At 44.3% G+C, this 27,500-nt stretch overlaps 1 protein-coding gene across 1 annotated transcript in view; it reads left to right on the top strand.

Annotated features, from left to right (window-relative positions):
• The window catches only part of LOC310867051 (kelch domain-containing protein 3-like), a gene marked incomplete at both ends in the record, with an annotated part of 41,956 nt that overhangs the window by 7,027 nt on the left and 7,429 nt on the right, over window positions 1-27,500 (top strand). The window contains 8 exons of the mRNA XM_083776844.1: window positions 21,448-21,453; window positions 21,628-21,633; window positions 21,774-21,779; window positions 21,920-21,925; window positions 22,036-22,041; window positions 22,184-22,189; window positions 22,300-22,305; window positions 22,464-22,469. Of these exons, the coding sequence (XP_083632970.1) occupies window positions 21,448-21,453; window positions 21,628-21,633; window positions 21,774-21,779; window positions 21,920-21,925; window positions 22,036-22,041; window positions 22,184-22,189; window positions 22,300-22,305; window positions 22,464-22,469 (48 nt within the window). The remainder of the gene's footprint in view (window positions 1-21,447; window positions 21,454-21,627; window positions 21,634-21,773; window positions 21,780-21,919; window positions 21,926-22,035; window positions 22,042-22,183; window positions 22,190-22,299; window positions 22,306-22,463; window positions 22,470-27,500) is intronic.

Genomic DNA, 27,500 nt, shown 5'->3' with positions numbered 1-27,500 from the left:
TACCCTAACATGTTCTCCCTGTGTCCCCTAGGGTAGGTACCCTCACATGTTCTCCCCGTGTCCCCTAGGGTAGGTACCCTCACATGTTCTCCCCGTGTCCCCTATTGGGTAGGTACCCTCACATGTTCTCCCCGTGTCCCCTAGGGTAGGTACCCTCACATGTTCTCCCCGTGTCCCCTAGGGTAGGTACCCTCACATGTTCTCCCCGTGTCCCCTAGGGTAGGTACCCTTACATGTTCTCCCCGTGTCCCCTAGGGTAGGTACCCTCACATGTTCTCCCCTTGTCCCCTAGGGTAGGTACCCTCACATGTTCTCCCCTTGTCCCCTAGGGTAGGTACCCTCACGTGTTCTCCCCGTGTCCCCTAGGGTAGGTACCCTCACATGTTCTCCCCGTATCCCCTAGGGTAGGTACCCTTACATGTTCTCCCCGTGTCCCCTATTGGGTAGGTACCCTCACATGTTCTCCCCGTGTCCCCTAGGGTAGGTACCCTCACATGTTCTCCCCGTGTCCCCTAGGGTAGGTACCCTCACATGTTCTCCCCGTGTCCCCTAGGGTAGGTACCCTCACGTGTTCTCCCCGTGTCCCCTAGGGTAGGTACCCTCACATGTTCTCCCTGTGTCCCCTAGGGTAGGTACCCTCACATGTTCTCCCCGTGTCCCCTAGGGTAGGTACCCTCACATGTTCTCCCCGTGTCCCCTAGGGTAGGTACCCTCACGTGTTCTCCCCGTGTCCCCTAGGGTAGGTACCCTCACGTGTTGCTCCAAAACACAAAAAACATGCAGTGATCCTAGTCTCTATACTGCCTCCCCCTGGCCAGCCGGGGCGCCTGATGGAGGTGAAATGAACTGGTTGGAATAACGTGTTCCTTCCACACGCCGAATACCTGGAAATACCTGGTCCTATAGCTGCTAAAACTCCCCCCTGTCAGGTGGAAAGATCACTCCTCATGCACTGAAGGAAGCATGAGCTCAGTTCGGGGCTCTCCCCGGGTTGGCAGAGTGAGAGTATAGCGCCCAGGATTACAGCGTAGGCACCTTGTGTATTTTAATGATCTTTGCCATGCCGCTAGCTACAACAAAGGCTTTTGTCACTGACTGGAACAGAGTGCCTTGGAACTCCTTTTATGTTGTCATGTTTGAACCCTCACCAACTAGTACCTGTTCTTTCCTCTGTTCAAGGCTTCGTTATAGAGTCGACAGCAATAAAACATGAACTCTTCTCTTTCTGAGTCCCCGCAGGACAAGAAAAATGTCTGCGGAAAATGCTTTGAAGATTTTGAAGTTTAAGAAATCTGTTCTCAAATTGCGTGACGTCTCCATTCATGCCTGCAGAAATCTCTCCTTTTCATCACCAGGGTCATGCTGTTTTTATTATTTAATATTATTATTATTATTATTATTATCATACTTTGTATTCTAAAACCTCTCCTTTTCATCACCAGAGTTCATCCTTTTTTTATTATTTATTATTATTATTATTATTATTATTATCATACTTTGTATTCTAAAACCTCTCCTTTTCATCACCAGAGTCATCCTGGGTATTCTAAAATCTCTCCTTTTCATCACCAGAGTCATCCTGGGTATTCTAAAATCTCCCCTTTCCATCACCAGAGTCATCCTGGGTATTCTAAAATCTCTCCTTTTCATCACCAGAGTCATCCTGGGTATTCTAAAATCTCTCCTTTTCATCACCAGAGTCATCCTGGGTATTCTAAAATCTCCCCTTTTCATCACCAGAGTCATCCTGGGTATTCTAAAATCTCTCCTTTTCATCACCAGAGTCATCCTGGGTATTCGGCGCTGGCTGCGCGGCTATAGGTCATTCTGTCCACCGTTAGAAAGAGAAATGCTTTGCATCGTTTCAACACTTAAGCATTAGGTTTGACCTACGTACCCCAGTCACATAAAATACCTTTGTCTTCCTCTAATTAGACATTATGTTAGGCAGAAAATCCCACAGTTATACCAGAGAGTGACACTTTTATATAAGCTTTTAGAGTAAACATAAAGATGCTTGATGCCTGGAACGGTTGCAGCCAAGCCAATTATTCTACTGGACTGGACTTGTTTTGACTGAACGAGATGACTGTAATCATACACATGTAGATACTTACCTTTTTACAGATCTAATAATGTTCGACAAGACTTTCCCGAAAGTGTATGGATTCTATCCATAGACCACCTATAAACATAAAAGATTGTACGTACGCCTGTGTTTTCAATTCAAATCCTCCTGGCAGGCTGCAGTGGCAGCTGGCTTGCCTTGCAGTACGGTATAGCCTACGCGCTACGCATGCATTGCATAATATAGTGCTCAACTTTTGTTTCTTGCACTGCAGTAATATAGTCTTTATCTTATCCCAAACCAGCTTAAAACATTGCACAAGTTTTAAACAGCAACAGTTTCTCTTTCACCAGTGCTGCGTGTCACGGTCGCGCCGCGCACGTGGTCGCACCGCACACACGGTCACACGGTCTGTCTATAATTAAGTGTAATGCCCGCGACCGCGTGTGCGGCGCGCACGCGGTCGCGGGCATTACACTTAATTATAGACAGACCCGAGTTCTTCGGGACGTCATGGCCAAATCCGCCCCGCCTCCCTGAGTGATTATGATGTTAAAACACGGATCCGGGCCCAGGCCGTAGCGTAACGGTCTGGGCACCGGACTGGTGATCCAGTCGCGGTGTGCCGCGGGTTCGACTCCCGGACCCGACACGGCCTTTACTGCATGTCATCCCCCCATCTCTCTCCCGTTTCCTGTCAGCCTACTGTCTGTCCCTTAAAAAATCAATAAAGGCGTAAGCCGCAAAAAAAAACAAAAAAAAAACACGGATCCGACCCGTGCAGGTCTCGGGTCCATCTCGGGTATTTTGGGAATCGGGGGGGGGGGGGGGGGGGGGGGGCCTCAGGTTGTGACCACGCACAAACATTTGCCTTTTGCGTTACTGTGCGAACCCCACCGCTATAGTGCCAAAGTTATGATGCATTATATAATTACGTAAAAGTTTGCTCTTTTCTCGTTTATTATTAGCATGTCCCTTTGAGTGTTTGAGTTGTTTATGCCTAAGTCTGTTCATGCAGTTTATTTTGCATGCCGTGATTCCTTTCTTGTTCATTCGAGTTGTTTCATCACCATCCTAATCCCCTGTGCAAAGTACCGAATAAACTCAAAGACGTTTCAAACCATGTCTGGCAGTGTTTGAACATTATGCTTTGTTTGTTTGCTTTGTTGTGTTTTGTGTTATTGTATTCTTTAGTTTTTTTTCATTACTGCCACTGTAATCATTTCCTTGTGTCTCGAGGGATTGTTTTTTGTCTACACGGAAATTGAAGAAAATAAAATGCAAACATAATGCTGTATGTTGTATCTTCCTCTTCCTCAACTGATTCTTTTACAGGTCGCAGTCATTCAAGAAACCGTGTTTAACCCATTTTGGCGTTTTAAACATCATGTTATAATTTAGCTATTGAAAAATATCAGATCTACAAGCTCATAGCGCGCCACCGAGTGGCGCGCTATGAGCTTGTAGATCTGCTATTTTTGAAAAATCGTGAAAATATTTATTTCAGAAAACTGGAGGATTTTTAGAAGAATTTGTTAAAATTTTGAGGTCAGGCCTAAATGGGTTATTCCTGTTCCCCCTCCCCGGCTCTCTCCAATGCATTCCATCAGAGAAACAAACCAGTTGCAACTGGAATTGACGGACGACGAAACTGATGCATATCACAGTGATGCATGTGTCACAGTGATGGGTGTCACAGTGATGGGTGTCACAGTGATGGGTGTCACAGTGATGGGTGTCACAGTGATGGGTGTCACAGTGATGCATATCACAGTGATGGGTGTAGAGCGTCGCAGTCCCGCCCCCTTTCAGAACGACGAGTGGCCCAGGAAATGATTCTCCATTCATTTTCTCCATAGGCTTTTCAAAAAGTATTTATTTAAAGACGGTTACGCCGCAGACAAAGCCAACTCGGATCGTGACAAATCATGACAACAAACGCAATATTTTGGGCCGATCAAATAATTTGAAAGAAGAAAATAAAGGCAGGAGACAACACTTTGTTTTGTTTTTCTTCTTACATATTATTTGATCGGCCCAAAACATAGTGTTCATTGTCATGATTTGTCACGATCCGAGTTGGCTTTGTCCGCGGCGTAACCGTCTTTATATAAATACTTTTTGAAACGCCTATGGAGAAAATTAATGGAGAACCATTTCCTGGGCCACTCGTTGTTCTGAAAGGGGGCGGGACTGCAACGCTCTATACAGCAGATTGTTGATTTCGTCGACTAAAACTAAGGCGAAAGAATGTTCGTCGACTACCCTTTTTCACTGACAAAAACTACATGGTTTTACCCTGGGTAAACATAGTAGGCCTACCTTTCCTTTCCTTAGTCCAGTTACCCTGGGTAAACATAGTACCTTTCCTTTCCTTAGTCCAGTTAGTTACCCTGGGTAAACATAGTACCTTTCCTTTCCTTAGTCCAGTTACCCTGGGTAAACATAGTACCTTTCCTTTCCTTAGTCCAGTTACCCTGGGTAAACATAGTACCTTTCTTTTCCTTAGTCCAGTTACCCTGGGTAAACATAGTACCTTTACTTTCCTTAGTCCAGTTACCCTGGGTAAACATGGTACCTTTCCTTTCCTTAGTCCAGTTACCCTGGGTAAACATGGTACCTTTCCTTTCCTTAGTCCAGTTACCCTGGGTAAACATGGTACCTTTCCTTTCCTTAGTCCAGTTACCCTGGGTAAACATGGTACCTTTCCTTTCCTTAGTCCAGTTACCCTGGGTAAACATAGTACCTTTCCTTTCCTTAGTCCAGTTACCCTGGGTAAACATAGTACCTTTCCTTTCCTTAGTCCAGTTACCCTGGGTAAACATAGTACCTTTCCTTTCCTTAGTCCAGTTACCCTGGGTAAACATAGTACCTTTCCTTTCCTTAGTCCAGTTACCCTGGGTAAATATAGTACCTTTCCTTTCCTTAGTCCAGTTACCCTGGGTAAACATAGTAGGCCTACCTTTCCTTTCCTTAGTCCAGTTACCCTGGGTAAACATAGTACCTTTCCTTTCCTTAGTCCAGTTACCCTGGGTAAACATAGTACCTTTCCTTTCCTTAGTCCAGTTACCCTGGGTAAATATAGTACCTTTCCTTTCCTTAGTCCAGTTACCCTGGGTAAACATAGTAGGCCTACCTTTCCTTTCCTTAGTCCAGTTACCCTGGGTAAACATAGTACCTTTCCTTTCCTTAGTCCAGTTACCCTGGGTAAACATAGTACCTTTCCTTTCCTTAGTCCAGTTACCCTGGGTAAACATGGTACCTTTCCTTTCCTTAGTCCAGTTACCCTGGGTAAACATAGTACCTTTCCTTTCCTTAGTCCAGTTACCCTGGGTAAACATAGTACCTTTCCTTTCCTTAGTCCAGTTACCCTGGGTAAACATAGTACCTTTCCTTTCCTTTCCAGTTACCCTGGGTAAACATAGTACCTTTCCTTTCCTTAGTCCAGTTACCCTGGGTAAACATAGTACCTTTCCTTTCTTTAGTCCAGTTACCCAGTTACCAGCAGCAAGTTATAGAGAAAAGAACATGCAGAGAGTATAAAGCCAAAGAGAGATATGAGAAAATACCACCTGTCTCTTGTTTTTCTAATTCCTTTCGTCTATTCATTATTCAGAAAGGAGTGCAGAGAAGGGGCCTCACTGCTCTCAGCGCTAGCTTTTTTTTTTTTAATGAATATCAAGCGCTCCTCATGCGCTGTTCCCTCCGCCATCTGTCTGACTCCCACAAACTACATGCATTTAAACAAACACGGCCCACAGCCGCTCACCGTCCGCCAGGCTAATTTCATCAGCATATTCAGCAAACCCCAGTCAGGCCGTTAAAGGTTAGCCCTTTTTTCTATAGGTGGATAAACTGAGAGCAGCTCCTTTTCTCCGTCCCCACATGTCCTCTCCAGCTCCATCCTCTCACAGATGTCTATCTCCCGGCGCTGTCGCTCGTTAAGTAAATGTCACAGGCAAATATGTGGTGGATTAAAATGAGACGGACGCGTGTGTTGTTTCTGTTTGCCTTGAGGAAGGATTACGGTTTTACGGATTAGCCCATTCTGACCTGAGATCAGATTCATACGAAGGTCTCCACTGGACACACACTGCTCTGATGAACCCATTCTGACCTGAGATCAGATTCTAGAAATGTCAGTCGCTCTTCGATTTTTCAAAAAATAGCAGACCTACAAGCTCGTATCGCGCCACTCGGTGGCGCGATATGAGCTTGTAGATCTGCTATTTTCCAATGGCTAAAGCATAACATGATGCCGACACCAAAATGGGTGCCCGGTCAGAATGGATTAGAGTAGCCTCTATGACTCCGTTGTGTGTTCTTATATTCATTAAAGTCAAGTCCTTTTTTATTTCTTATACTGTACTGTATATAGTAAAGTAGACTGGACAGGTAACGATGCTATATATATAATAATTTAATTGCTCAGCGCAGCTTGACACATGACAGCTGTCACTCAAACCGATCAACAGCTACAGGGAAGGAAGAAACAATGATAATGAATTAACTCATTTAACTCATGTCTTCTAAATCCTGACAGTTTTCAGAAAAAAACCCTATATGTCTATGTCAGTGGTGCTCAACAGGGTTAAACCCCATATTTCTGTCAGTGGTGCTCAAACATTTTCATGTCAAGGACCCCCCTATAGATTATATGTAGAGTAATTGGCCGCTGACGCCCATCTGAAAATATGTTCCAGGGACCCCCCGACCCCCCCCCCCCCCCCCCCCCAGAAGCAAAGATTTTGAGTTAAAAACGTTCACTCTGAAATAATATATGAGCTTGTAGATCTGCTATTTTTCAATAGCTAAAGTATAACATAATGCTTAACCAAAAGGGGGTTCCCATTCAGAAGGGGTTAAAGCATAAGTTCGACCAACAATACAAACTGTTTATCACATCAACCTCTCTACTGTATAGAAGCACGCATGTTTGCACAATGGAAAGTTGCACCTCTAAAAAACAAAAACTAAATCAGGCTGTAGCCTACTGAATGTCCTGCTCAGTCTTGTTCAATTTCCATAAATCAAGCAAGCCAATTTCCGTACAGTCATAACCTGCGACACAGTCAACAATAATGACTGAAATGTGACCTTGCTTATACTTGGGTTCTGGATAAAAATAAATAAGTTAAAAACCTTTTAACCCATTTAGGACGTCGACATTAAAAAAAAAGAAATTTAACAGTTTTCTGAAAAAACCTTATGTTTCTGTATCAGTGGTGCTCAATATTTCATGTCAAGGAACCCAAAAATTATATGTAATATGCCCCCCCCATCTGGAAATATGTTGTTCCAGGGACCCCTCCCCAGAAGCAAAGATTTGAGTTAAAATGTTCACTCTGTAATAACATATATTCAAAGATTTGAGGCACATTTTCACAATCTTTTTCAAAAATAGCAGACCTACAAGTTCATACTTGTTCATATACTCATAGCGCGGCACTCGGTTGTAGATCTGCTATTTTTCAATAAACTATATAACATAATGCTTATAGAACACCCAGAAGGAAGTTCCTGCCCAAAATGGGTTAAAATAAATAAATTCCATATAAAACCTACTGTTCAGTTCCAGCTGAGAACAAAGCATTAATTCCTCTTCCCTTGAACCCACAAGTTAACCCATTCTGACCTGAGATCAGATTCTAAAAAATGTCTTCTACATCCTGACAGTTTACCATTCTGACCTGGGATCAGATTTAAAAAAAAATGTCTTCTACATCCTGACAGTTTTCCATTCTGACCTGAGATCAGATTTTTTTTTTAAGTCTTCTACATCCTGACAGTTTTCATTCTGACCTGAGATCAGATTCTAAAAAATGTCTTCTACATCCTGACAGTTTACCATTCTGACCTGAGATCAGATTAAAAAAAAATGTCTTCTACATCCTGACAGTTTACCATTCTGACCTGAGATCAGATTAAAAAAAATTGTCTTCTACATCCTGACAGTTTTCCATTCTGACCTGAGATCAGATTCTAAAAATGTCTTCTACATCCTGACAGTTTTCCATTCTGACCTGAGATCAGATTCTAAAAATGTCTTCTATGTCAGTCGCTCTTCGATTTTTCAAAAATAGCAGACCTACAAGCTCGTGGCGCGCCACTCGGTGGCGCGCTATGAGCTTGTAGATCTGCTATTTTTCAATAGCTAAAGCACGACATGATGCTAACACCAACATGGGTTCCCGTTCAGAATGGGTTAAAAAGCCAACACACTGCGCTCCTTCCTAGCAGCGCCACAGTCCCTTCTGTCCCTCCAGAAAGAAAAGAAAAGGAAAAAAAAAAACCCTCACATAAATGATTTTGCTTGCTAAATATATTTATTTCACAGTGTGCTGAATGTTTAAACCATTCTGGGCGGGAACCCCTTTTGGTGTTTTAAACATTATGTTATAATTTAGCTATTGAAAAATAGCAGATCTACAAGCTCGAGTGCAGGCGCGCTACGAGCTTGTATAGGTCTGCTATTTTTGAAAAATTCATGAACATGTGGTGCAAAACTTTGAATATATACTCTTTCAGAGCGAACGTTTTTAACTCAAATCTTTGCTTCGGGGAGGTGGGGTCCCTGGAACGACACATTTTAAGATGGTGGTATTTTTGGGGGTCCTTGACATGAAATATTGAAAACCACTGATTCAGAAAAAAATTAATAAATAATTTCGACGTCAGGCCTAAACGGGTTAAAGAGTCCTTTTATTTTTACGATACATATACAGCACAACTAGCCAGCCCGGGGGGGCCATGGGAGCTCCATCACCCTCCTCTGCCTACATAGTCAGTACTAGCCCATTCTGACCTGAGATCAGATTCATACGAGGTTTCCACTGGAACACACACTGGTCTGATGAACCCATTCTGACCTGAGATCAGACAGACAATGCACAAAAGACAATACACAGTATAGCAGCAAAGTACAAGTCACAAGAGTATCAAGAGAGAAGTGCAAATTGCAATAAGAGAAGGTATATAATATAAAAAAGTGCTATAGAGTATTCACAGTTTATAGTATCACAATCACAGTAAAGTGCAATAAATAACTAAAGAAAGATGCGGATGTACTGTACTGTACTGTACTGTACTGTACTGTACTGTACTGTACTGTACTGTACTGTACTGTACTGTACTGTACTGTACTGTACTGTACTGTACTGTACTGTACTACTGGCGAGCGAACTTGTATATCATACTTACATTACAGCTCTTTAACCCATTCTGAACGGGAACCAATGTTGGTGTCAGCATCATGTTATGCTTTAGCTATTGAAAAATAGCAGATCTACAAGCTCATAGCGCGCCACCGAGTGGCGCGCTATGAGCTTGTAGGTCTGCTATTTTTTTTTAAATTGAAGAACGACTGACATTTTTAGAATCTGATCTCAGGTCAGAATTGGTTCATCAGACCAGTGTGTGTCCAGTGGAAACCTCGTATATGAATCTGATCTCAGGTCAGAATGGATTAACCACCATATGTCATACATACATAACGGAAACAAAATGAGTGTGTGTAGTGTGTGTGTGTGTGTGTGTGTGTGTCGGAGGGGGGGGGGGGGGCGGTAACTAAGCAACAGGCAGAGAGGCAGGGCAGTTTTCTTATATACTTCGCCGCCACGACGTTGTCTAGGTCGACCTATACAAGTTCTCAACGCATCACGGATGCAGTGGCGTGCACAGATAGACACTAGGGGGTGCTAGAGCACCTGGCCTTTGCCCCTCTGGACAGCAATGTGCCCTTTTGACGAAAGAAAATATTTTTTTTTCGGGGGGGGGGTTTTGTACAGTGTATATAGTGTACATTATGTGGATCACGTTGATCAATTCTTACGATGACATTTTTTTTTGCACGGTTTTCGGCTGTGTTTCGACTGCCCCCCCCCCCCTCCCCCTCATACAACAACAATGTTGTGTCAAACCATGTGACTCCCATTGGAAATGCATGGAGGCAGCCATTACCAACAGAAGACACAAAATACCAAGGCCAAAATACATTCTTTTAAAAATAATGTCCGTTCACTGCACGCACTTAACACATCCAGGATGGGAACCCCTTTTGGTGTTTTAAGCATTATGTTACACTATTGAAAAAAAAGCAGATCTACAAGCTCATAGCACTCTGGCACTCTGTGCCACGCTACGAGCCTGTAGATCTGCTATTATTATTTTTTATTGTGAAAATGTGGCGCAAATGTTTTAATATATATTCTTTCAGAGCAGACGTTTTTTTTTAACTCAAATCTTTGCTTCTGGGGCAGCGGTTGGCCGAACGGTTTGCGGAGCGGTCTTGATATCGTGAAGGTCGCTATAGTTCGTATCCCCGGACCGGCACGTTAAAATTACCACCGCTGAAGTGCCCTTTGAGCAAGGCATTGAACCTCTACCATGAAATGTTCTATGAGCAGGGCCTGGCTGTAAACAAGTTATTGAGCTTAGTCCAGTTACCCTGGGTAAACATAGTACCTTTCCTTTCCTTAGTCCAGTTACCCTGGGTAAACATAGTAGGCTACCTTTCCTTTCCTTAGTCCAGTTACCCTGGGTAAACATAGTACCTTTCCTTTCCTTAGTCCAGTTACCCTGGGTAAACATAGTACCTTTCCTTTCCTTAGTCCTGTTACCCTGGGTAAACATAGTACCTTTCCTTTCCTTTGCAAGGTGGTCCCTGGAACAACATGTTTTCAGATGGGGGACTGCAGCCAAATGCAGATCATTCCTTGACTTGAACAAAAGGTTTGATCACCACTGACAGAAACAGAGGTTTAGCATATATATATATATATATATATATATATATCACTCATTCTTGAGATGAGGGACAAAAGTGGAAAAAACATGTCCCACACATAAGAGCCTTATTATTGTTAAAAATAAATTAATTTAATAAAAATAAAAGCACTTGCAAAGTTACATGTAATACAGTTGTGCATTATTATGCCATTCATTTCATTATAATTGTTTTCATATGCCATCTGAATTAGTTAAAAGCAGGCACTGTACCCAAAAACGCCTGTATTTAGCCTGTCCCCAGCAAGTGGTCATAATTTCAAACTGCTAAAAAAGTGTCTAATACTGTCACAATCACATAAATATACATACTAAATTAAAGTAGATTGTCAACAACATAGCAAACAATATACACAATAATTTTAATTTATTTTTTCCATTAGTTATCTCATATCAAATGTGTGTCCCACGTCTCCCGTCAACTCCGTCAGGTTTTTTTAAAGTCTTAAATTAATCAGAAAATATTGTCGACAGATTTAGCCTGAAGACTCCTTTTCCAAGTCCCGTTTGTATTTGTTGCAACAGTGGAGCACCTGGTCTGACAAGCATCCAATTGTTTGATATTTTAAACAAACAATGTTGATATCAGGGTGGTCACAGCTTTTACATGTCAACTCCGTCAGGACATTATTATGATCTTTGTTAAGAATTCCAAAATAATGTTTATTATTTTAGTTTAGGGTTAGGTTTAGCTAACAAATGAAGCAAAAACAAAATGGCTACATTGTACTACAGAGGGTTAAGATGAAAACAAATGACATTTTGTCAACTCCGTCAGACGTCAACTCCGTCAGGTTTTGTGTCTGACGGAGTTGACATGTATCTGACGGAGTTGACAAAAGTGTTCCTAAAACAATAAAGTTATAGTTTTTGAATAATGGGACGTATTCTAATTTGGCACACAGTTAGAGCATGCCTTAAGGAACATTTTTGGCTATAGGGCCATCACAGATTTGTCTCGTGGTGACCATGGCAGCCATTTTCCAAAATTGCCGCCACCTGATGTTATTTTACAATAACTCAAGTTCTACACCACCTAGGATCTTGATTCTGGTGACTAAGACTACATTTTCAAGGATGAGGGATACAGTGGTACAATTTAGATTTTCCCTGTGACCATGGCAGCCATTTTTCAAAATGGCCGCCACCTGCTGTTATTTTACAATAACTCAAGTTCTACACCATCTAGGATCTTGATTCTGGTGACTAATCATACATTTTCAAGGATGTGGGATACATTGGTACTATTTAGATTTGTCCTGTGACCATGGCAGCCATTGTTTTTCAAAATGGCCGCCACCTGCTGTTATTTTACAATAACTCAAGTTTTAGACCACCTAGGATGTTGATTCTGGCGACTAATAATACATTTTTAAAAGATGAGGAATACAGTGGTACTATTTAGATTTGTCCTGTGACCATGGAGGCCATTGTTTTTCAAAATGACCACCAACCTGCTGTTATTTTACCAATAACTCAAGTTTTAGACCACCAAGGATCTTGATTCTGGTGACTAATCATTACATTTTCAAGGATGAACTTTCTCTGGGAGGGGTCAGGGCTTATTTCAGCTGCAGGTTGAGTTGCTACTGACAGGACATTAAAAGGAGGTGGGCTTTCTGGCCTTTGACTTGTCCCTTTCAGGTACACAAGACGCACAGTTTGACTTCACTGGCCACTGCAGTGTGGCGTTGTATCTTGGTGGCCTCCTGCCAGTGTTTCTCCATCCTTCTCATGAGCTCTGTGTTCTGGGGCTCTGTTATAGTCAACTTACATTGTCTTGGCTGGAGATTGCTTTCCTGCAGGGTCCAGCCCAGTCTTGTGCAGATGGCTGCTGGCCCACCTGGAGGCCCCAACCTCACTTGTTCGGTTGGTGTGATTAGGTGGGGTGGTCTTCCCCAATCAGGATGAAGGGTTTGACCCTTTCAAACGGCAGTCTGGCCAAGTGTCTGTATTTAGTTGTGAGGCTAGATACAGGATACGATTGCTCACCCAGCCCCAGGTGACTTGAGGTGAAGGCTCCTTTGATTTGGTAACATTGCTTTGGTTGACATGCTGGGGACACAGAACGACACTGATGCCTTCAGTGTCTGCACATCCTGCCTGATAGTCCTGAAGGCAGATCTTCTGTCTTCAGTCTTTCGCTCACTGTTCACTGCTCACTGTTCACCTCAAGCAGGTCTTCAAGGTGTTTGCCTTTGCACAGGCTATATGGCTAGGACTCGTGCTTCAACCACTCAGAGAACTCCAACATGGTGTTGGTTGCTCCTGGGCCGCAGAGCATTGTGCGGCAGAATTCAGCTCTCATCTCTGGTGGCAGCTTTTTGAGGAGTCGTGCAACATTTGAGCCGCATCAAAGTTCTGTGTCTCCCTCTGGGCCTAGGGTAGACACTTGCTATTTTCCGTAACACTAATTGGTGGGGCTGTCCAAACTTGTTGTTTAGGTGTCAATCGGGTCTCTGTTGGTGAAGTCGGATCTAGGTGGTCTAGAAGATGAGTTAGTCAGGGGATTATTAATACAATCTGGTAATAAATTCCTTATCAAGAATTTTCTTCACCAATGTGTTTGGAAGGGTGTCTACTAACATATCCGCTGAAAGTTGGGGTACCATCAACAACCTATATAAGGCAAAATGTTCATTATGCTTTAAGTAGCATGTGACATGTCAAACTAGGGAGTTTGCATGATTCTGAATGCATTCCAAGCATTAGCTATGCACGAAGAACACTCCTTGGGCTGAAAACGGCCATAGCCGTCATCACAAAATGAGGTCAGCACATTTGGGCCAGTGGATATATGGCCGAATTTAGCCGAAGGGGTTTGACCCCTAGTTTGGCCATAGACTCCCTAGTTTGGCCATAGCCACTTGGTATGGTACCCAACTTTCAGCAGCTGTCAAAAATACCCCTAGGGTGGTTCAATAGAAACCAATGTGGGATATGTTAGTAGACACCTTTACAAACACATTGGTGAAAAAATTCTTGGTAAGAAATGTAATCACAGATTTGACATTATTCTGATAATATTCCCTGACTAAATTGGTAAAATAATAGCAGGTCCACCATTTTTGAAAATGGCTGCAATTGTCACAGGATAAATCTAAATAGTACAACTGTATTCCTCCTCCTTGAAAATGTAGCATTAGTCACCAGAATCAAGATCCTAGGTGGTGTAGAACTTGAGTTATTGGGAAATAACAAAAAGTTGGCGGCCATTTTTAAAAATGTCTACCATGGTCACAGGACAAATCTAAATAGTACCAATGTATCCCACATCCTTGAAAATGTATGATTAGTCACCAGCATCAAGATCCTAGGTGGTGTAGAACTTGAGTTATTGTAAAATAACAGCAGGTGGCGGCCATTTTGAAAATGGCTGCCATGGTCACAGGGCCACTCCGTCAGATGTTCGTCAACTCCGTCAGACGTTCGTCCCGTGATGTTTTTGTTAATTTCCAAAGAAATAGAAAATTCGATGTTAAATATTTTGTGCATATGTATTGAAACACCAACTGAAATGATACGTAATGATGATTTTTTTTTTTTTTTACATGGTTTTCATGTTATAATATTGAAAATAGAGGTTGAAATGACGGATTTGAGAAATTGGATATTTCATAATAGTGTGATATTGGAAAAAAACTATATTAAAATAATTGTATTACTTAACTTGATTACTGAAAGCCAGTATAAGATAACTGAGGACTTTATATTATTGTTGAAATTATCAAATTCAATTAAAAAATATTTTAGTGTGTCTGACGGAGTTGACATGAATCAGGTATTAAGTGCATAAATGTCCCATTTTAGAAAGAAATGTTATGCGAAAAACCTGTTCCTTCTCAATATTGGTAGTTGAGACCTGTGTCTACAAATACATCCATTTGATTTGAATGTATCTTAAAAAAAAAAAAAATCCAGTTTGAAAAAAGTTTTGTCCCTTATCTCAAGAATGGGTGATATATATAGTGCTTATAATAATAATAATAAAACTTTATTTGTATAGCACCTTTCATGACATGAAATGCAGCTCAAAGTGCTTTACAGCAGGCAAACATCAACCCAAGCGTTATTTTGTCTAAACCATATGCTATCTTAACATTCTTCGCTGCACGTGCGGTTAAGCAAAGATTAATACAAATACGCGCGCGCGCACGCACGCACACACGCACACGCACACGCACACACACACACAGACTTAACCACTTAAAGTAGCACATAAACCATAAACAGGTTCGCAACACGATGCAATGCAACACAAATGTGAGCTTGTAGATCGGCTATTTTTGCTACACTTTTGTGTGACATTGGTGGCATGATGCAGAGAAGCATTGAAATATGGAGATGCATAGGCTAAACCCCTGATCCCTATAAACTACTTTTTTTTACTATTTTGGAAAACATTTTTGAATAGTTAAAAAGGCCAATTTAAAAGCTCACAACGTGTCGATGTAGATCGAATGGTTGAACTATTAAAACAAAAATCTAAACAGTAAAAAAAAAAGGCAAAGTAGTTTTGGGGTAAGGGGTTTAGCATAACCTGACGCTGCCAGATCCAAGAAGCTTGCTACACAAATTTGTTTCACAGCTTATTGGGATCTGGGATCGCGGAAGCAAATTTCATGACGGGGCTGTTCCTTTTTTTCAAGATACTTGGTAGATGATTGGATGGGACCGTCTGTCTATCACCGTGTGGGCGTGCAAACACAACCAATCATATTGACGTGTCTATATAGCTTCACATCCGGTTTCGCACATATCCCGCCCTTAGCTCACGCTGATTGGTCCGGTACGGAACGGATTTTTGTCAGCTCAACTGCCTGAGAGATCCCAGATGAGTGCTGTGTTGGGGAACATGGTTACCCAATACCGCCCTCATCTGGCAGCGTCAGGTTAGGTTTAGCATGGCCTGCTTGAAACCCTGGAGCGACAGGGCCTTCTCTGTGGCTGCAGCCCCCTCCCCTCTGTGGGGCGACAGGGCCTTCTCTGTGGCTGCAGCCCCCTCCCCTCTGTGGGGCGACAGGGCCTTCTCTGTGGCTGCAGCCCCCTCCCCTCTGTGGGGCGACAGGGCCTTCTCTGTGGCTGCAGCCCCCTCCCCTCTGTGGGGCGACAGGGCCTTCTCTGTGGCTGCAGCCCCCTCCCCTCTGTGGGGCGACAGGGCCTTCTCTGTGGCTGCAGCCCCCTCCCCTCTGTGGGGCGACAGGGCCTTCTCTGTGGCTGCAGCCCCCTACCCTCTGTGGGGCGACAGGGCCTTCTCTGTGGCTGCAGCCCCCTCCCCTCTGTGGGGCGACAGGGCCTTCTCTGTGGCTGCAGCCCCCTCCCCTCTGTGGGGCGACAGGGCCTTCTCTGTGGCTGCAGCCCCCTCCCCTCTGTGGGGCGACAGGGCCTTCTCTGTGGCTGCAGCCCCCTACCCTCTGTGGGGCGACAGGGCCTTCTCTGTGGCTGCAGCCCCCTCCCCTCTGTGGGGCGACAGGGCCTTCTCTGTGGCTGCAGCCCCCTCCCCTCTGTGGGGCGACGGGGCCTTCTCTGTGGCTGCAGCCCCCTCCCCTCTGTGGGGCGACGGGGCCTTCTCTGTGGCTGCAGCCCCCTCCCCTCTGTGGGGCGACAGGGCCTTCTCTGTGGCTGCAGCCCCCTCCCCTCTGTGGGGCGACAGGGCCTTCTCTGTGGCTGCAGCCCCCTCCCCTCTGTGGGGCGACGGGGCCTTCTCTGTGGCTGCAGCCCCCTACCCTCTGTGGGACGACAGGGCCTTCTCTGTGGCTGCAGCCCCCTCCCCTCTGTGGGGCGACAGGGCCTTCTCTGTGGCTGCAGCCCCCTCCCCTCTGTGGGGCGACAGGGCCTTCTCCGTGGCTGCAGCCCCCTATCCTCTGTGGGGCGACGGGGCCTTCTCCGTGGCTGCAGCCCCCTCCCCTCTGTGGGGCGACAGGGCCTTCTCTGTGGCTGCAGCCCCCTCCCCTCTGTGGGGCGACGGGGCCTTCTCTGTGGCTGCAGCCCCCTCCCCTCTGTGGGGCGACGGGGCCTTCTCTGTGGCTGCAGCCCCCTCCCCTCTGTGGGGTGACAGGGCCTTCTCTGTGGCTGCAGCCCCCTCCCCTCTGTGGGGCGACAGGGCCTTCTCTGTGGCTGCAGCCCCCTCCCCTCTGTGGGGCGACAGGGCCTTCTCTGTGGCTGCAGCCCCCTATCCTCTGTGGGGCAACAGGGCCTTCTCTGTGGCTGCAGCCCCCTCCCCTCTGTGGGGCGACAGGGCCTTCTCTGTGGCTGCAGCCCCCTCCCCTCTGTGGGGCGACAGGGCCTTCTCTGTGGCTGCAGCCCCCTCCCCTCTGTGGGGCGACAGGGCCTTCTCTGTGGCTGCAGCCCCCTCCCCTCTGTGGGGCGACAGGGCCTTCTCTGTGGCTGCAGCCCCCTCCCCTCTGTGGGGCGACAGGGCCTTCTCCGTGGCTGCAGCCCCCTACCCTCTGTGGGGCGACAGGGCCTTCTCTGTGGCTGCAGCCCCCTCCCCTCTGTGGGGCGACGGGGCCTTCTCTGTGGCTGCAGCCCCCTACCCTCTGTGGGGCGACAGGGCCTTCTCTGTGGCTGCAGCCCCCTACCCTCTGTGGGGCGACAGGGCCTTCTCTGTGGCTGCAGCCCCCTACCCTCTGTGGGGCGACAGGGCCTTCTCCGTGGCTGCAGCCCCCTACCCTCTGTGGGGCGACAGGGCCTTCTCTGTGGCTGCAGCCCCCTCCCCTCTGTGGGGCGACAGGGCCTTCTCTGTGGCTGCAGCCCCCTACCCTCTGTGGGGCGACAGGGCCTTCTCTGTGGCTGCAGCCCCCTCCCCTCTGTGGGGCGACAGGGCCTTCTCCGTGGCTGCAGCCCCCTATCCTCTGTGGGGCGACAGGGCCTTCTCCGTGGCTGCAGCCCCCTCCCCTCTGTGGGGCGACAGGGCCTTCTCTGTGGCTGCAGCCCCCTCCCCTCTGTGGGGCGACAGGGCCTTCTCTGTGGCTGCAGCCCCCTCCCCTCTGTGGGGCGACAGGGCCTTCTCCGTGGCTGCAGCCCCCTACCCTCTGTGGCTGCAGCCCCCTCCCCTCTGTGGCTGCAGCCCCCTACCCTCATGGAATGCTCTCCCCAAACACATCCGAGACCCCCCCCCCCTCACTTCCCACCTTCAAATCCGCACTGACAACCCACCTGTTCAGAATTGCATTTCCAAGGTGATGTGTTTTTAAACTTTTTATATGTACTGTTTTATTGGTTTATTTTCTAATAAAGTTGTCCTTTTACTTGTTCACTGTTTACGTCATCTTGTCCCTATAACACAAACATTAAATGTCATTAACAATATAGACAATTTAATGTTTGTTTTGACACCGTTTGTTTTACATCACCATTACATCACCTATAATCAACATGAGTTAGACTTTAATATATCAGCGCCCCTCACTTCACACGGGTGTGATTTTTTTAGAAAACTGTTTAGAAGCCATTTCTTTTACACCCATTTGGGGCGGGAACCCCTTTTGGTAGCATTGTGTCATGCTTTAGCTATTGAAAAATAGCAGATCTACAAGCTTGTAGGTCTGCTATTTTTGAAAAATCGAAGAACCACTGACATAGAAACATGGCTTTTTCAGAAAACTGTCAGGATGTAGAAGACATTTTTTAGAATCTGATCTCAGGTCTAAATGGGTTAAGTGCGCACCACCTGACCACCAGGGGGCCACAGAGTATGGCGGAGTGGAGAACAAACGAATGGGAATAAAAAGCTACAGCTCCTCCTCCTATATCCTATCCTATCCTATCCTATCCTATCCTATCCTTCTGTGCTGCCAGGCTTTGCAAGAGGCTCTCTGCAATCCACTGACACCGAGACCGGCCTGCAGTTCTCTTTTGTCTGAAAACTCATCAGGATTCATTCAGAGACTCGTCCATAATTACAATTCAGAAGGCATATCCCTTCAATAAAGAAGAAGGCATGCCTCCCTTAGGCATCTCTCTCAGGTTAAAGCAGCAGCATGCACACTGTCTGCATCACATCATTCACATGATATGGTGTTATAGTAGTGGGCGCATATACGTACTGCACAGCGCCTGGAGCAGTGCGGGGTTAAGTGTCTTGCTCAGGCCACCTCGACGCCTACAGTATAGCTTGGCTGGGCCCCCGGTGCAAACCAGTGACCATCCAATGAACAGACAGCCTCATATACCCACTCAGCTACGGCCGGCTGCCCATAAGACTACGTGTTATTTGTTTCTTTTTTTCTATTCACTTGGTCATTGGTGGTCCTCCTTCCGGTTCCTAGGGACCACCATCCATGAATCCTTATCATGGGATCTTAACACCAGTCTCATAATAAGTAAATCACACCAGCGTCTCTATTTCCTGCGGCAGCTTAAGAAGTTCAAAGTCAGCCAAGCAGCCATGACTCACTTCTATAGGGCCACTATTGAAAGTGTTCTCACCTTCTCCATGCTTGTCTGGTTTGGTCACACAACCTCTCAAGACAAATTAAAGCTGGAAAGAGTAGTACGTCGCGCATCAAAAAACATTGGATGCAGCCTCCCTACACTTTCCTCACTCTACTCCACCAGAATAATTACACTGTGCATGTTGTTTGTGGTTTTTAAATGAAGTTGTTTTTTAATGTTGAAGTTGTTTTTTAATGTTTTACTGTAAAGCACTTTGGTACAACGTTGTTGTTTTAAAATGTGCTATATAAATAAAGATGGTATGGTATGGTATGGTAATTAGGAAGGCAAATAAAATCATTGCAGACAACTCCCATCCTGCACATCACCTCTTCAATCTCCTCCCATCAGGCAGGAGATATAGAAGTATCCAAAGCTCAACATCGCTGCAGGGATAGCACTTACCCTGTAGCCATTAGACATCTGAACTCATAGTACATACATATAGCACTTTAAAAGAAACTGAATGTAATTTCCTATGCTGATGGTTTTTGTTTTTGTATTGTAGCCTACTGTCCTTCTTGTTTGTGTATCTATGGTTGTCTGTATATGTTGAGTATGAACCAAGACAAATTCCTATCACTTGTTGACATGGCAAATAAATTATTGAATCTTGAATCTTGAATTAAGGTCCACAGAATGAGAGAGGTCTGCTCTGCATCGCGAAAAAAGGTTATGGCCATTTTTGTATACCCCACCATTTTCCAGTTTTTCATCATGCTTTAAGTAGCATGTGACATGTCAAACTAGGGGGTTTTCATGATTCTGAATCCATTTGAAGCATTCGGTTTTTCCTTTGGGCTAAATTTGGCCATAGCCACCTCATCACATTTGTGATGACGGCTATGGCCATTTCAGCTAAGTCATTTTACACTTGGTTGCATGCTGAAAATAGCACATCTACAAGCTCACAACGTGTTGTGCTGCGACGCATTGTGAGCTTGTAGATCTGCTATTTTCGGCAAGTGTAGAATCAGTCATTACGACGGGCCCGCCAAAATACATTTTAGTCGACTAAATCAACTGTAGATTTAGTGGACTAAAATCTTATGACATTTAGTCGACTAAAACTAGACTAAAACATTCCAGGCGACTAAAATGTGACTAAAACTAAATTAAAACAGAATTAAAACAGAAATATCTGGGCCTAGGCCCAGGTATTTCTGAACTCGGCCCAGCCAGAAAATAATAATTATGATGACAGTAGCGTCATTGCATAACATAATGTGAATGCAATCACTGCATTCAATTTAGCAAAATATGGCAGTAGGTGTAGGTATTATCATTAATTTTCCTAGTTGGATCCGAAGCCACTGGCACTGCCTCTAGTTTGTCCATCTGTACCTGCATAGATTGATTGGTCATGCCTGTTCATCTGTACCTGCATAGATTGATTGGTCATGCCTGCCTGAGGCCTGTCATCATGTGCTTGTTTCTAGAATGCAGCAGATTAGTTTGTCTTCACACCAGAAACTTGTGTCTTTGTTTATGATTAAATATTAATGAGAAGCCTCTCTGAGAGTATCCTAGATGTTAGCCTCACAATGCAAACGTCTATTGCAAAGTTTTTGGAAAGAAATGAAGTCAGCAGTCCCTAGAGGAGCTAGCCTATAGGCTACTGTACAACATGTTGTATCCTGAGGACTTATGCTTTACTGGGCAACTCCACAACAGCGTCTGCCCTTGATTATGGATTACTACATCATTGAAGACATCAAAGGTCAGAATTGAATTGTATTTTTTTTGCTGAATGGATTTTCATTGATGGATTTCCATTGATTGTGCCCCATGTTGTCTGCTGCTATGCTATGGGGTGCTATCCATGTTGTCTGCTGCTATGCTATGAGGTGCTATCCATGTTGTCTGCTGCTATGCTATGGGGTGCCATCCATGCTGTCTGTCTGCTGCTATGCTATGAGGTGCTAACCATGCTGTCTGCTGCTATGCTATGGGGTGCCATCTTGCTAATTTGTCATTTGGAAGTGAGTTGAAAGAAACTAGCTGTTGTTACACTCTGCAGTCTACAATACTCAACAACACCACTACTTATACTTCAATACTAGTAGGCTGTTGTCTGTGTCTATCTCTGGTAGTGTACGGTACTCTGTCTGTGTCTATCTCTGTCTGTGTCTATCTCTGTCTGTGTCTATCTCTGGTAGTGTACGGTACTCTGTCTGTGTCTATCTCTGTCTGTGTCTATCTCTGGTAGTGTACGGTACTCTGTCTGTGTATCTCTGTCTGTGTCTATCTCTGGTAGTGTACGGTACTCTGTCTGTGTCTATCTCTGTCTGTGTCTATCTCTGTCTGTGTCTATCTCTGTCTGTGTCTATCTCTGGTAGTGTACGGTACTCTGTCTGTGTATCTCTGTCTGTGTCTATCTCTGTCTGTGTCTATCTCTGTCTGTGTCTATCTCTGGTAGTGTACGGCACTCTGTCTGTGTCTATCTCTGTCTGTGTCTATCTCTGTCTGTGTCTATCTCTGGTAGTGTACGGTACTCTGTCTGTGTCTATCTCTGTCTGTGTCTATCTCTGTCTGTGTCTATCTCTGTCTGTGTCTATCTCTGTCTGTGTCTATCTCTGTCTGTGTCTATCTCTGTCTGTGTCTATCTCTGTCTGTGTCTATCTCTGGTAGTGTACGGTACTCTGTCTGTGTCTATCTCTGTCTGTGTCTATCTCTGGTAGTGTACGGTACTCTGTCTGTGTCTATCTCTGTCTGTGTCTATCTCTGTCTGTGTCTATCTCTGGTAGTGTACGGTACTCTGTCTGTGTCTATCTCTGTCTGTGTCTATCTCTGTCTGTGTCTATCTCTGTCTGTGTCTATCTCTGGTAGTGTACGGTACTCTGTCTGTGTCTATCTCTGTCTGTGTCTATCTCTGTCTGTGTCTATCTCTGGTAGTGTACGGTACTCTGTCTGTGTCTATCTCTGTCTGTGTCTATCTCTGTCTGTGTCTATCTCTGGTAGTGTACGGTACTCTGTCTGTGTCTATCTCTGTCTGTGTCTATCTCTGGTAGTGTACGGTACTCTGTCTGTGTCTATCTCTGTCTGTGTCTATCTCTGGTAGTGTACGGTACTCTGTCTGTGTCTATCTCTGTCTGTGTCTATCTCTGTCTGTGTCTATCTCTGTCTGTGTCTATCTCTGTCTGTGTCTATCTCTGTCTGTGTCTATCTCTGGTAGTGTACGGTACCCTGTCTGTGTGTTTCCCCCACATACAGTATCTATGTAGGCGTCGGCCAATAAGGTCCCAAGTAGAGCCCTGCATGCGCGGGAGTTTGAGTTGGGTCTCGCGGGAGCCTGCTCCCGCTCCCGTCGCAGGGCTGTAGTCCCAAGCTTCCCAATTAGATGCATTGGGAGCACCTGGCCTCCCTTGAGGCCTATAAAAGAGTGTGTGGCAGCCAGCCAAAGCCAGTTTAGAGGTATAACACTCCTGATGTCAGCGTAAAAAGAAACGGGTATAACTAACGTCTTACAGTACATTTTAACCCATTCTGGTGTCAGCATCATGTCATGCTTTAGCTATTGAAAAATAGCAGATCTACAAGCTCATAGCGCGCCACCGAGTGGCGCGATACGAGCTTTTATAGGTCTGCTATTTTTGAAATATCGAAGAACGACTGACATAGAAACATAGTTTTTTCAGAAAACTGTCAGGATGTAGAAGAACATTTTTAGAATCTGATCTCAGGTCAGAATGGATTAAAATGTGTAATCTGGATTTACACATAAGGCTTGATTACAGAACTCCCCTTCCCCTCATCAATATTGTAGACCTACATAAATTAACCCATTCTGACCGGGCACCAATTTTGGTGTTGGCATCACGTTATGCTTTAGCTATTGAAAAATAGCAGATCTACAAGCTCATATCGCGCCACCGAGTGGCGCGATACGAGCTTGTAGGTCTGCTATTTTTGAAAAATCGAAGACACTTTTAGAATCTGATCTCAGGTCAGAATGGGTTAATAATGAAACTGTCAGGATGTAATAGACATTTTTAGAATCTGATCTCAGGTCAGAATGGGTTAAAACGTCAAACAATAAAATAATCAAGGCACATTTGGCCATACGCTGTCACTGTGTGTCTGGCTGCTGCTGCTGCCCAACTGGGTAATGAGCACACAGGATCACGAGGCTCGTCTTCAAACAACCAAGCAGCATCGGGGCCCGATGTCTCCGATGTTGCTGTATATTACATTATTATATGTTGCTGTATATTATAATATTACATTATATATAGCGTGATCTGGAGTGAGATTCTGACGGTGATGGGTGGAAAAATCATACGACACCTTATACTGTACCAGCAGGCTCGCTGAATATGATGCTGACATAACCATCTATAGACGAATCCACAGAGGGGTGCCCTGGGCGCGGCCATTACTGAGGGGTAATCCATGGAGCAGGTGCTGCATAGGCCAGGTGTAGCTAATCAGTGCTGCTGTGCTTAATGGTACACCTCAGTAATGGCCGCACGCCCGCACCCAGGAAACCCTCTGTGGATTCGTCTATATAGACATAACATGCAAGCGTGGTGAAATCACCCTCCAACGCCTTCATAGCAGTGTGGTGGTGGTGTCATGTATTCATTCATTCATTCATTCATTTTCATTCATTCATTCATACGGGGCGGCGGTGGCTCAGGGGTAGAGTGCCTGGATGGTAACCGTAAGGTTGCCAGTTCGAACCCGGGCTCCCCCAGAGTTACTGTCGAAGTGTCCTTGAGCAAGACACTGAACCCCTAATTGCTCCCGATGTGCTAGTTGGTGCCTTGCATGGTTTCCGCTGCCATCGGTGTATGAATGTGTGTGTGAATGTAATGCACAATCTCTGTAAAGCGCCTTGGATAAAGGCGCTATATAAATGCACCATTTACCATTTATTCATTCATTCATTTTCATTCATTTTCATTCGTTCATTTTCATTAATTTTCATTAATTTTCATTAATTTTCATTCATTTTCATTCATTTTCATTCATTTATTCATGCACAAAATGTATGTCTTAACCCATTCTGGGCGGAACCCCTTTTGGTGTTTTAAGCATTATGTTATAATGGGTCACCTGAGTGAGGGGTATATTATTGTCCCCATACTGTATATGGAGCTCTATTGAAAGCCTTCGTTGGAACTCCTTTCCAATTGGAAATTGTGGGAGGCAATCAAGGCAACAAGGATTGCTTTTGTAATGCTGCTGGGTGATGTAAGGCTGAGTCAGAAATGTGCACTCTATGGCCTGCAGAACAATAACGTGTGCTTGGATTGATGAATTCCTCCAATGCCCATAATGCTTTAGTGCCTCCTTGTGGTGAGGGGGGTAGGCTGCGTGTAGGTGTGACTTTATAGTCCTGGAAGGAAGTGAGACCACATCATTTTCATGCCAGGCAGCCAGACTGTTGCCTCTTGCAATTTCCAAAATGCTTCCATCATACAAGTCTGGAGCAACGGAAGAGTTGTTATGAGTAAACTATAAATGCTTCCATCATACAGTCTGGAGCAACAGAAGCTCTGATCATGAGTAAAATAGGAATGCTTCCGTCATACAGTCTGGAGCAACGGAAGCTCTGATCATGAGTAAAATATAAATGCTTCCGTCATACAGTCTGGAGCAACAGAAGCTCTGATCATTAGTAAAATATAAATGCTTCCGTCATACAGTCTGGAGCAACAGAAGCTCTGATCATGAGTAAAATATAAATGCTTCCGTCATACAGTCTGGAGCAACAGAAGCTCTGATCATGAGTAAAATATAAATGCTTCCGTCGTACAGTCTGGAGCAACGGAAGCTCTGATCATGAGTAAAATATAAATGCTTCCATCATACAGTCTGGAGCAACGGAAGCTCTGATCATGAGTAAACTATAAAGAGCCTCCTCGCCACTTCCATTTCGTCTTTACAGTCGCGCACATTTATCCTAATATGAATAGAAAACATCTAAGCATATATAGCTTGTTGCTTTAGCAGAAAAGGAAATAAGCTCATAAATAAGCTCTGAATCCTTACTCAGATTTCGGGAGCTGTAGTTCCAAACTATACAGCATTTTGAGATTGTGGAATAGTTGTCTGACTATAAGAGACAGGTTTTTGTCATGAACATGGCGTCATGACTGAAAAATAAATACAACAATAAACATATTGTACGCACACACACACGCACACACACACTAAAATAAGCTCTGGTTGCAAAAGGGGTGAAGTGGCCCTTTAGTATTGTGGTTCCTTTCAATAGGCCTATACTGCCTTCTAAACAGAGTGCTGTTTGGAAATATGTGACATTAATTATTGTTTGAATTAACATGGAAATCATGTCATTTTGGGGTAAAAGTCGAGTATATATCCACTTCTCCAGAAGTGGATATATACACGAGATGGACACGCACGCATGCAGCCACGCACGCAGGTGTGTGTGTGCGCGCGCGCGCACACACACACACACACACACACACACACACACACACACACACACACACACACACACACACACACACACACACACACACACACACACACACACACACACACACACACACACACACACAGAATCAGCTTGGCAAGCTTTAGTGAAATCTATTTAGGCGGATAATACTGTCTGGCTGGACAGAGATATTGGGCTTATTTCTTTACTGTAGACTGCACATTGGTGAGTTGCTGACAGCTGTTCACATAGAGTTAGACAGCGTTCACAGTACAGGTACAGAATAGATACAGTAGGTAGGCTGAAGTCTCTCTACGCTCAAACCTTTCTTGCACAATCTTGTCTTCAGTGTTCATAACGTGCTATGCAGCAGCAGTCATGTGGAATTGCACACATCGTTTTATCAAAATGCACTATAGTACAGACCAGACATTCAAAACAGTGTTGTTTTCGTCGACTAAAACTAAGACGAAACATTTTCGTCGACTACCTTTTTCCACTGACGACAACTAAATGAAAACTACATGGAAACTAAATGAAAACTAAAGCTACGACGACTAAAACTATAAGACTAAATATACTGACAATTTCGTCAACAAAAACTAGACTAAAATGTTAGGAAGGGACTCTAGTGGACAAGAGATCCTGTAGTCATTTTACACTTGGTTGCATGCTGAAAATATGCGACGCGTTGTGCGCTTGTAGATCGGCTATTTTTTGGCACAATAAGACAGGACAACTGGCATTAAGAACCATCTAAGTCCATCATTCGGATCGTGACAAATCATGACAATGAACACAATGTTTTGGGCCGATCAAATCATTACAAAGAAGAAAATAAAGGCAGGAGACAACACTATTTGTTTTGTTTTTCTTCTTATAAATTATTTGATCGGCCCAAAACATAGTGTTCATTGTCATGATTTGTCACGATCCGAGTTGGCTTTGTCCGCGGCGTAACCATAATTATATAATATAATAAATTAATAATTTACATTTTGGGGATATCTTTCACAATAATGAATAAAACATGTTCTAGACATTCTAATGATCACGGAAAAACATATATTACAATTATTTTACCTACTTTTATTAGGGTTAAAGGTCAAAAGTCTTAGGTTAAAAAATGTTCAAAATTGCACAGAGTCCAGACATTTTTTATTTGTGTGAATTTCAGCCTCTGTGGGGGGTATTTATATGCAAATATCATGACCAATGGCATTGAAATGGCATTGCAATGAACATCATTGATGACATTTAGGTGAAAAAATAACAGAAAAAAAACATAAACATAAATAAAATAAAATTGTTGCTAAAAAGCAACGCTGGGTCTTAGAGGGTTAAATAAATACTGTAAGAAATGCCTATGGTCAAAATGCATTGGGATTCATTTCCTGGGCCACTCGTTGTTCTGAAAGGGGGAGGGACTGCGACGCTCTATAGGGCCTCTAGGGGGTCGGCTCTGAGCCACATTTATTTATTTTTTATTTAACCTTTATTTAACCAGTAAAAACCACATTGAGACTGAAGTCTCTTTTACACAGTGTGACAAGAGGCAAAATAAGTGACACAGCTCTGCCAGTAACAAAAAATACACAACAAAAAAACAGGACAGACATACAATGCTCATAAATACAGTAACCACTACCGAAGAAGCTCAAAGGGAGAACAGGAACGTTTAGTAACGCGACCAATGAGGACTAATAAATAAAAACTAAGCAACGGAAATGGCTAGTAGACTAAAAAGCAAGCAGACATTTGCTATACGTCAAAGCAGGAGCAGTGTATGGGAATGGGAAGTGT

Source organism: Protomyctophum parallelum, assembly GCF_964188405.1.
Source record: "Protomyctophum parallelum genome assembly, chromosome: 11".
Taxonomy (NCBI): domain Eukaryota; kingdom Metazoa; phylum Chordata; class Actinopteri; order Myctophiformes; family Myctophidae; genus Protomyctophum; species Protomyctophum parallelum.
Note: the sequence above shows the minus strand (reverse complement) of the source record. Positions and strands in the feature narration are given on the sequence as shown.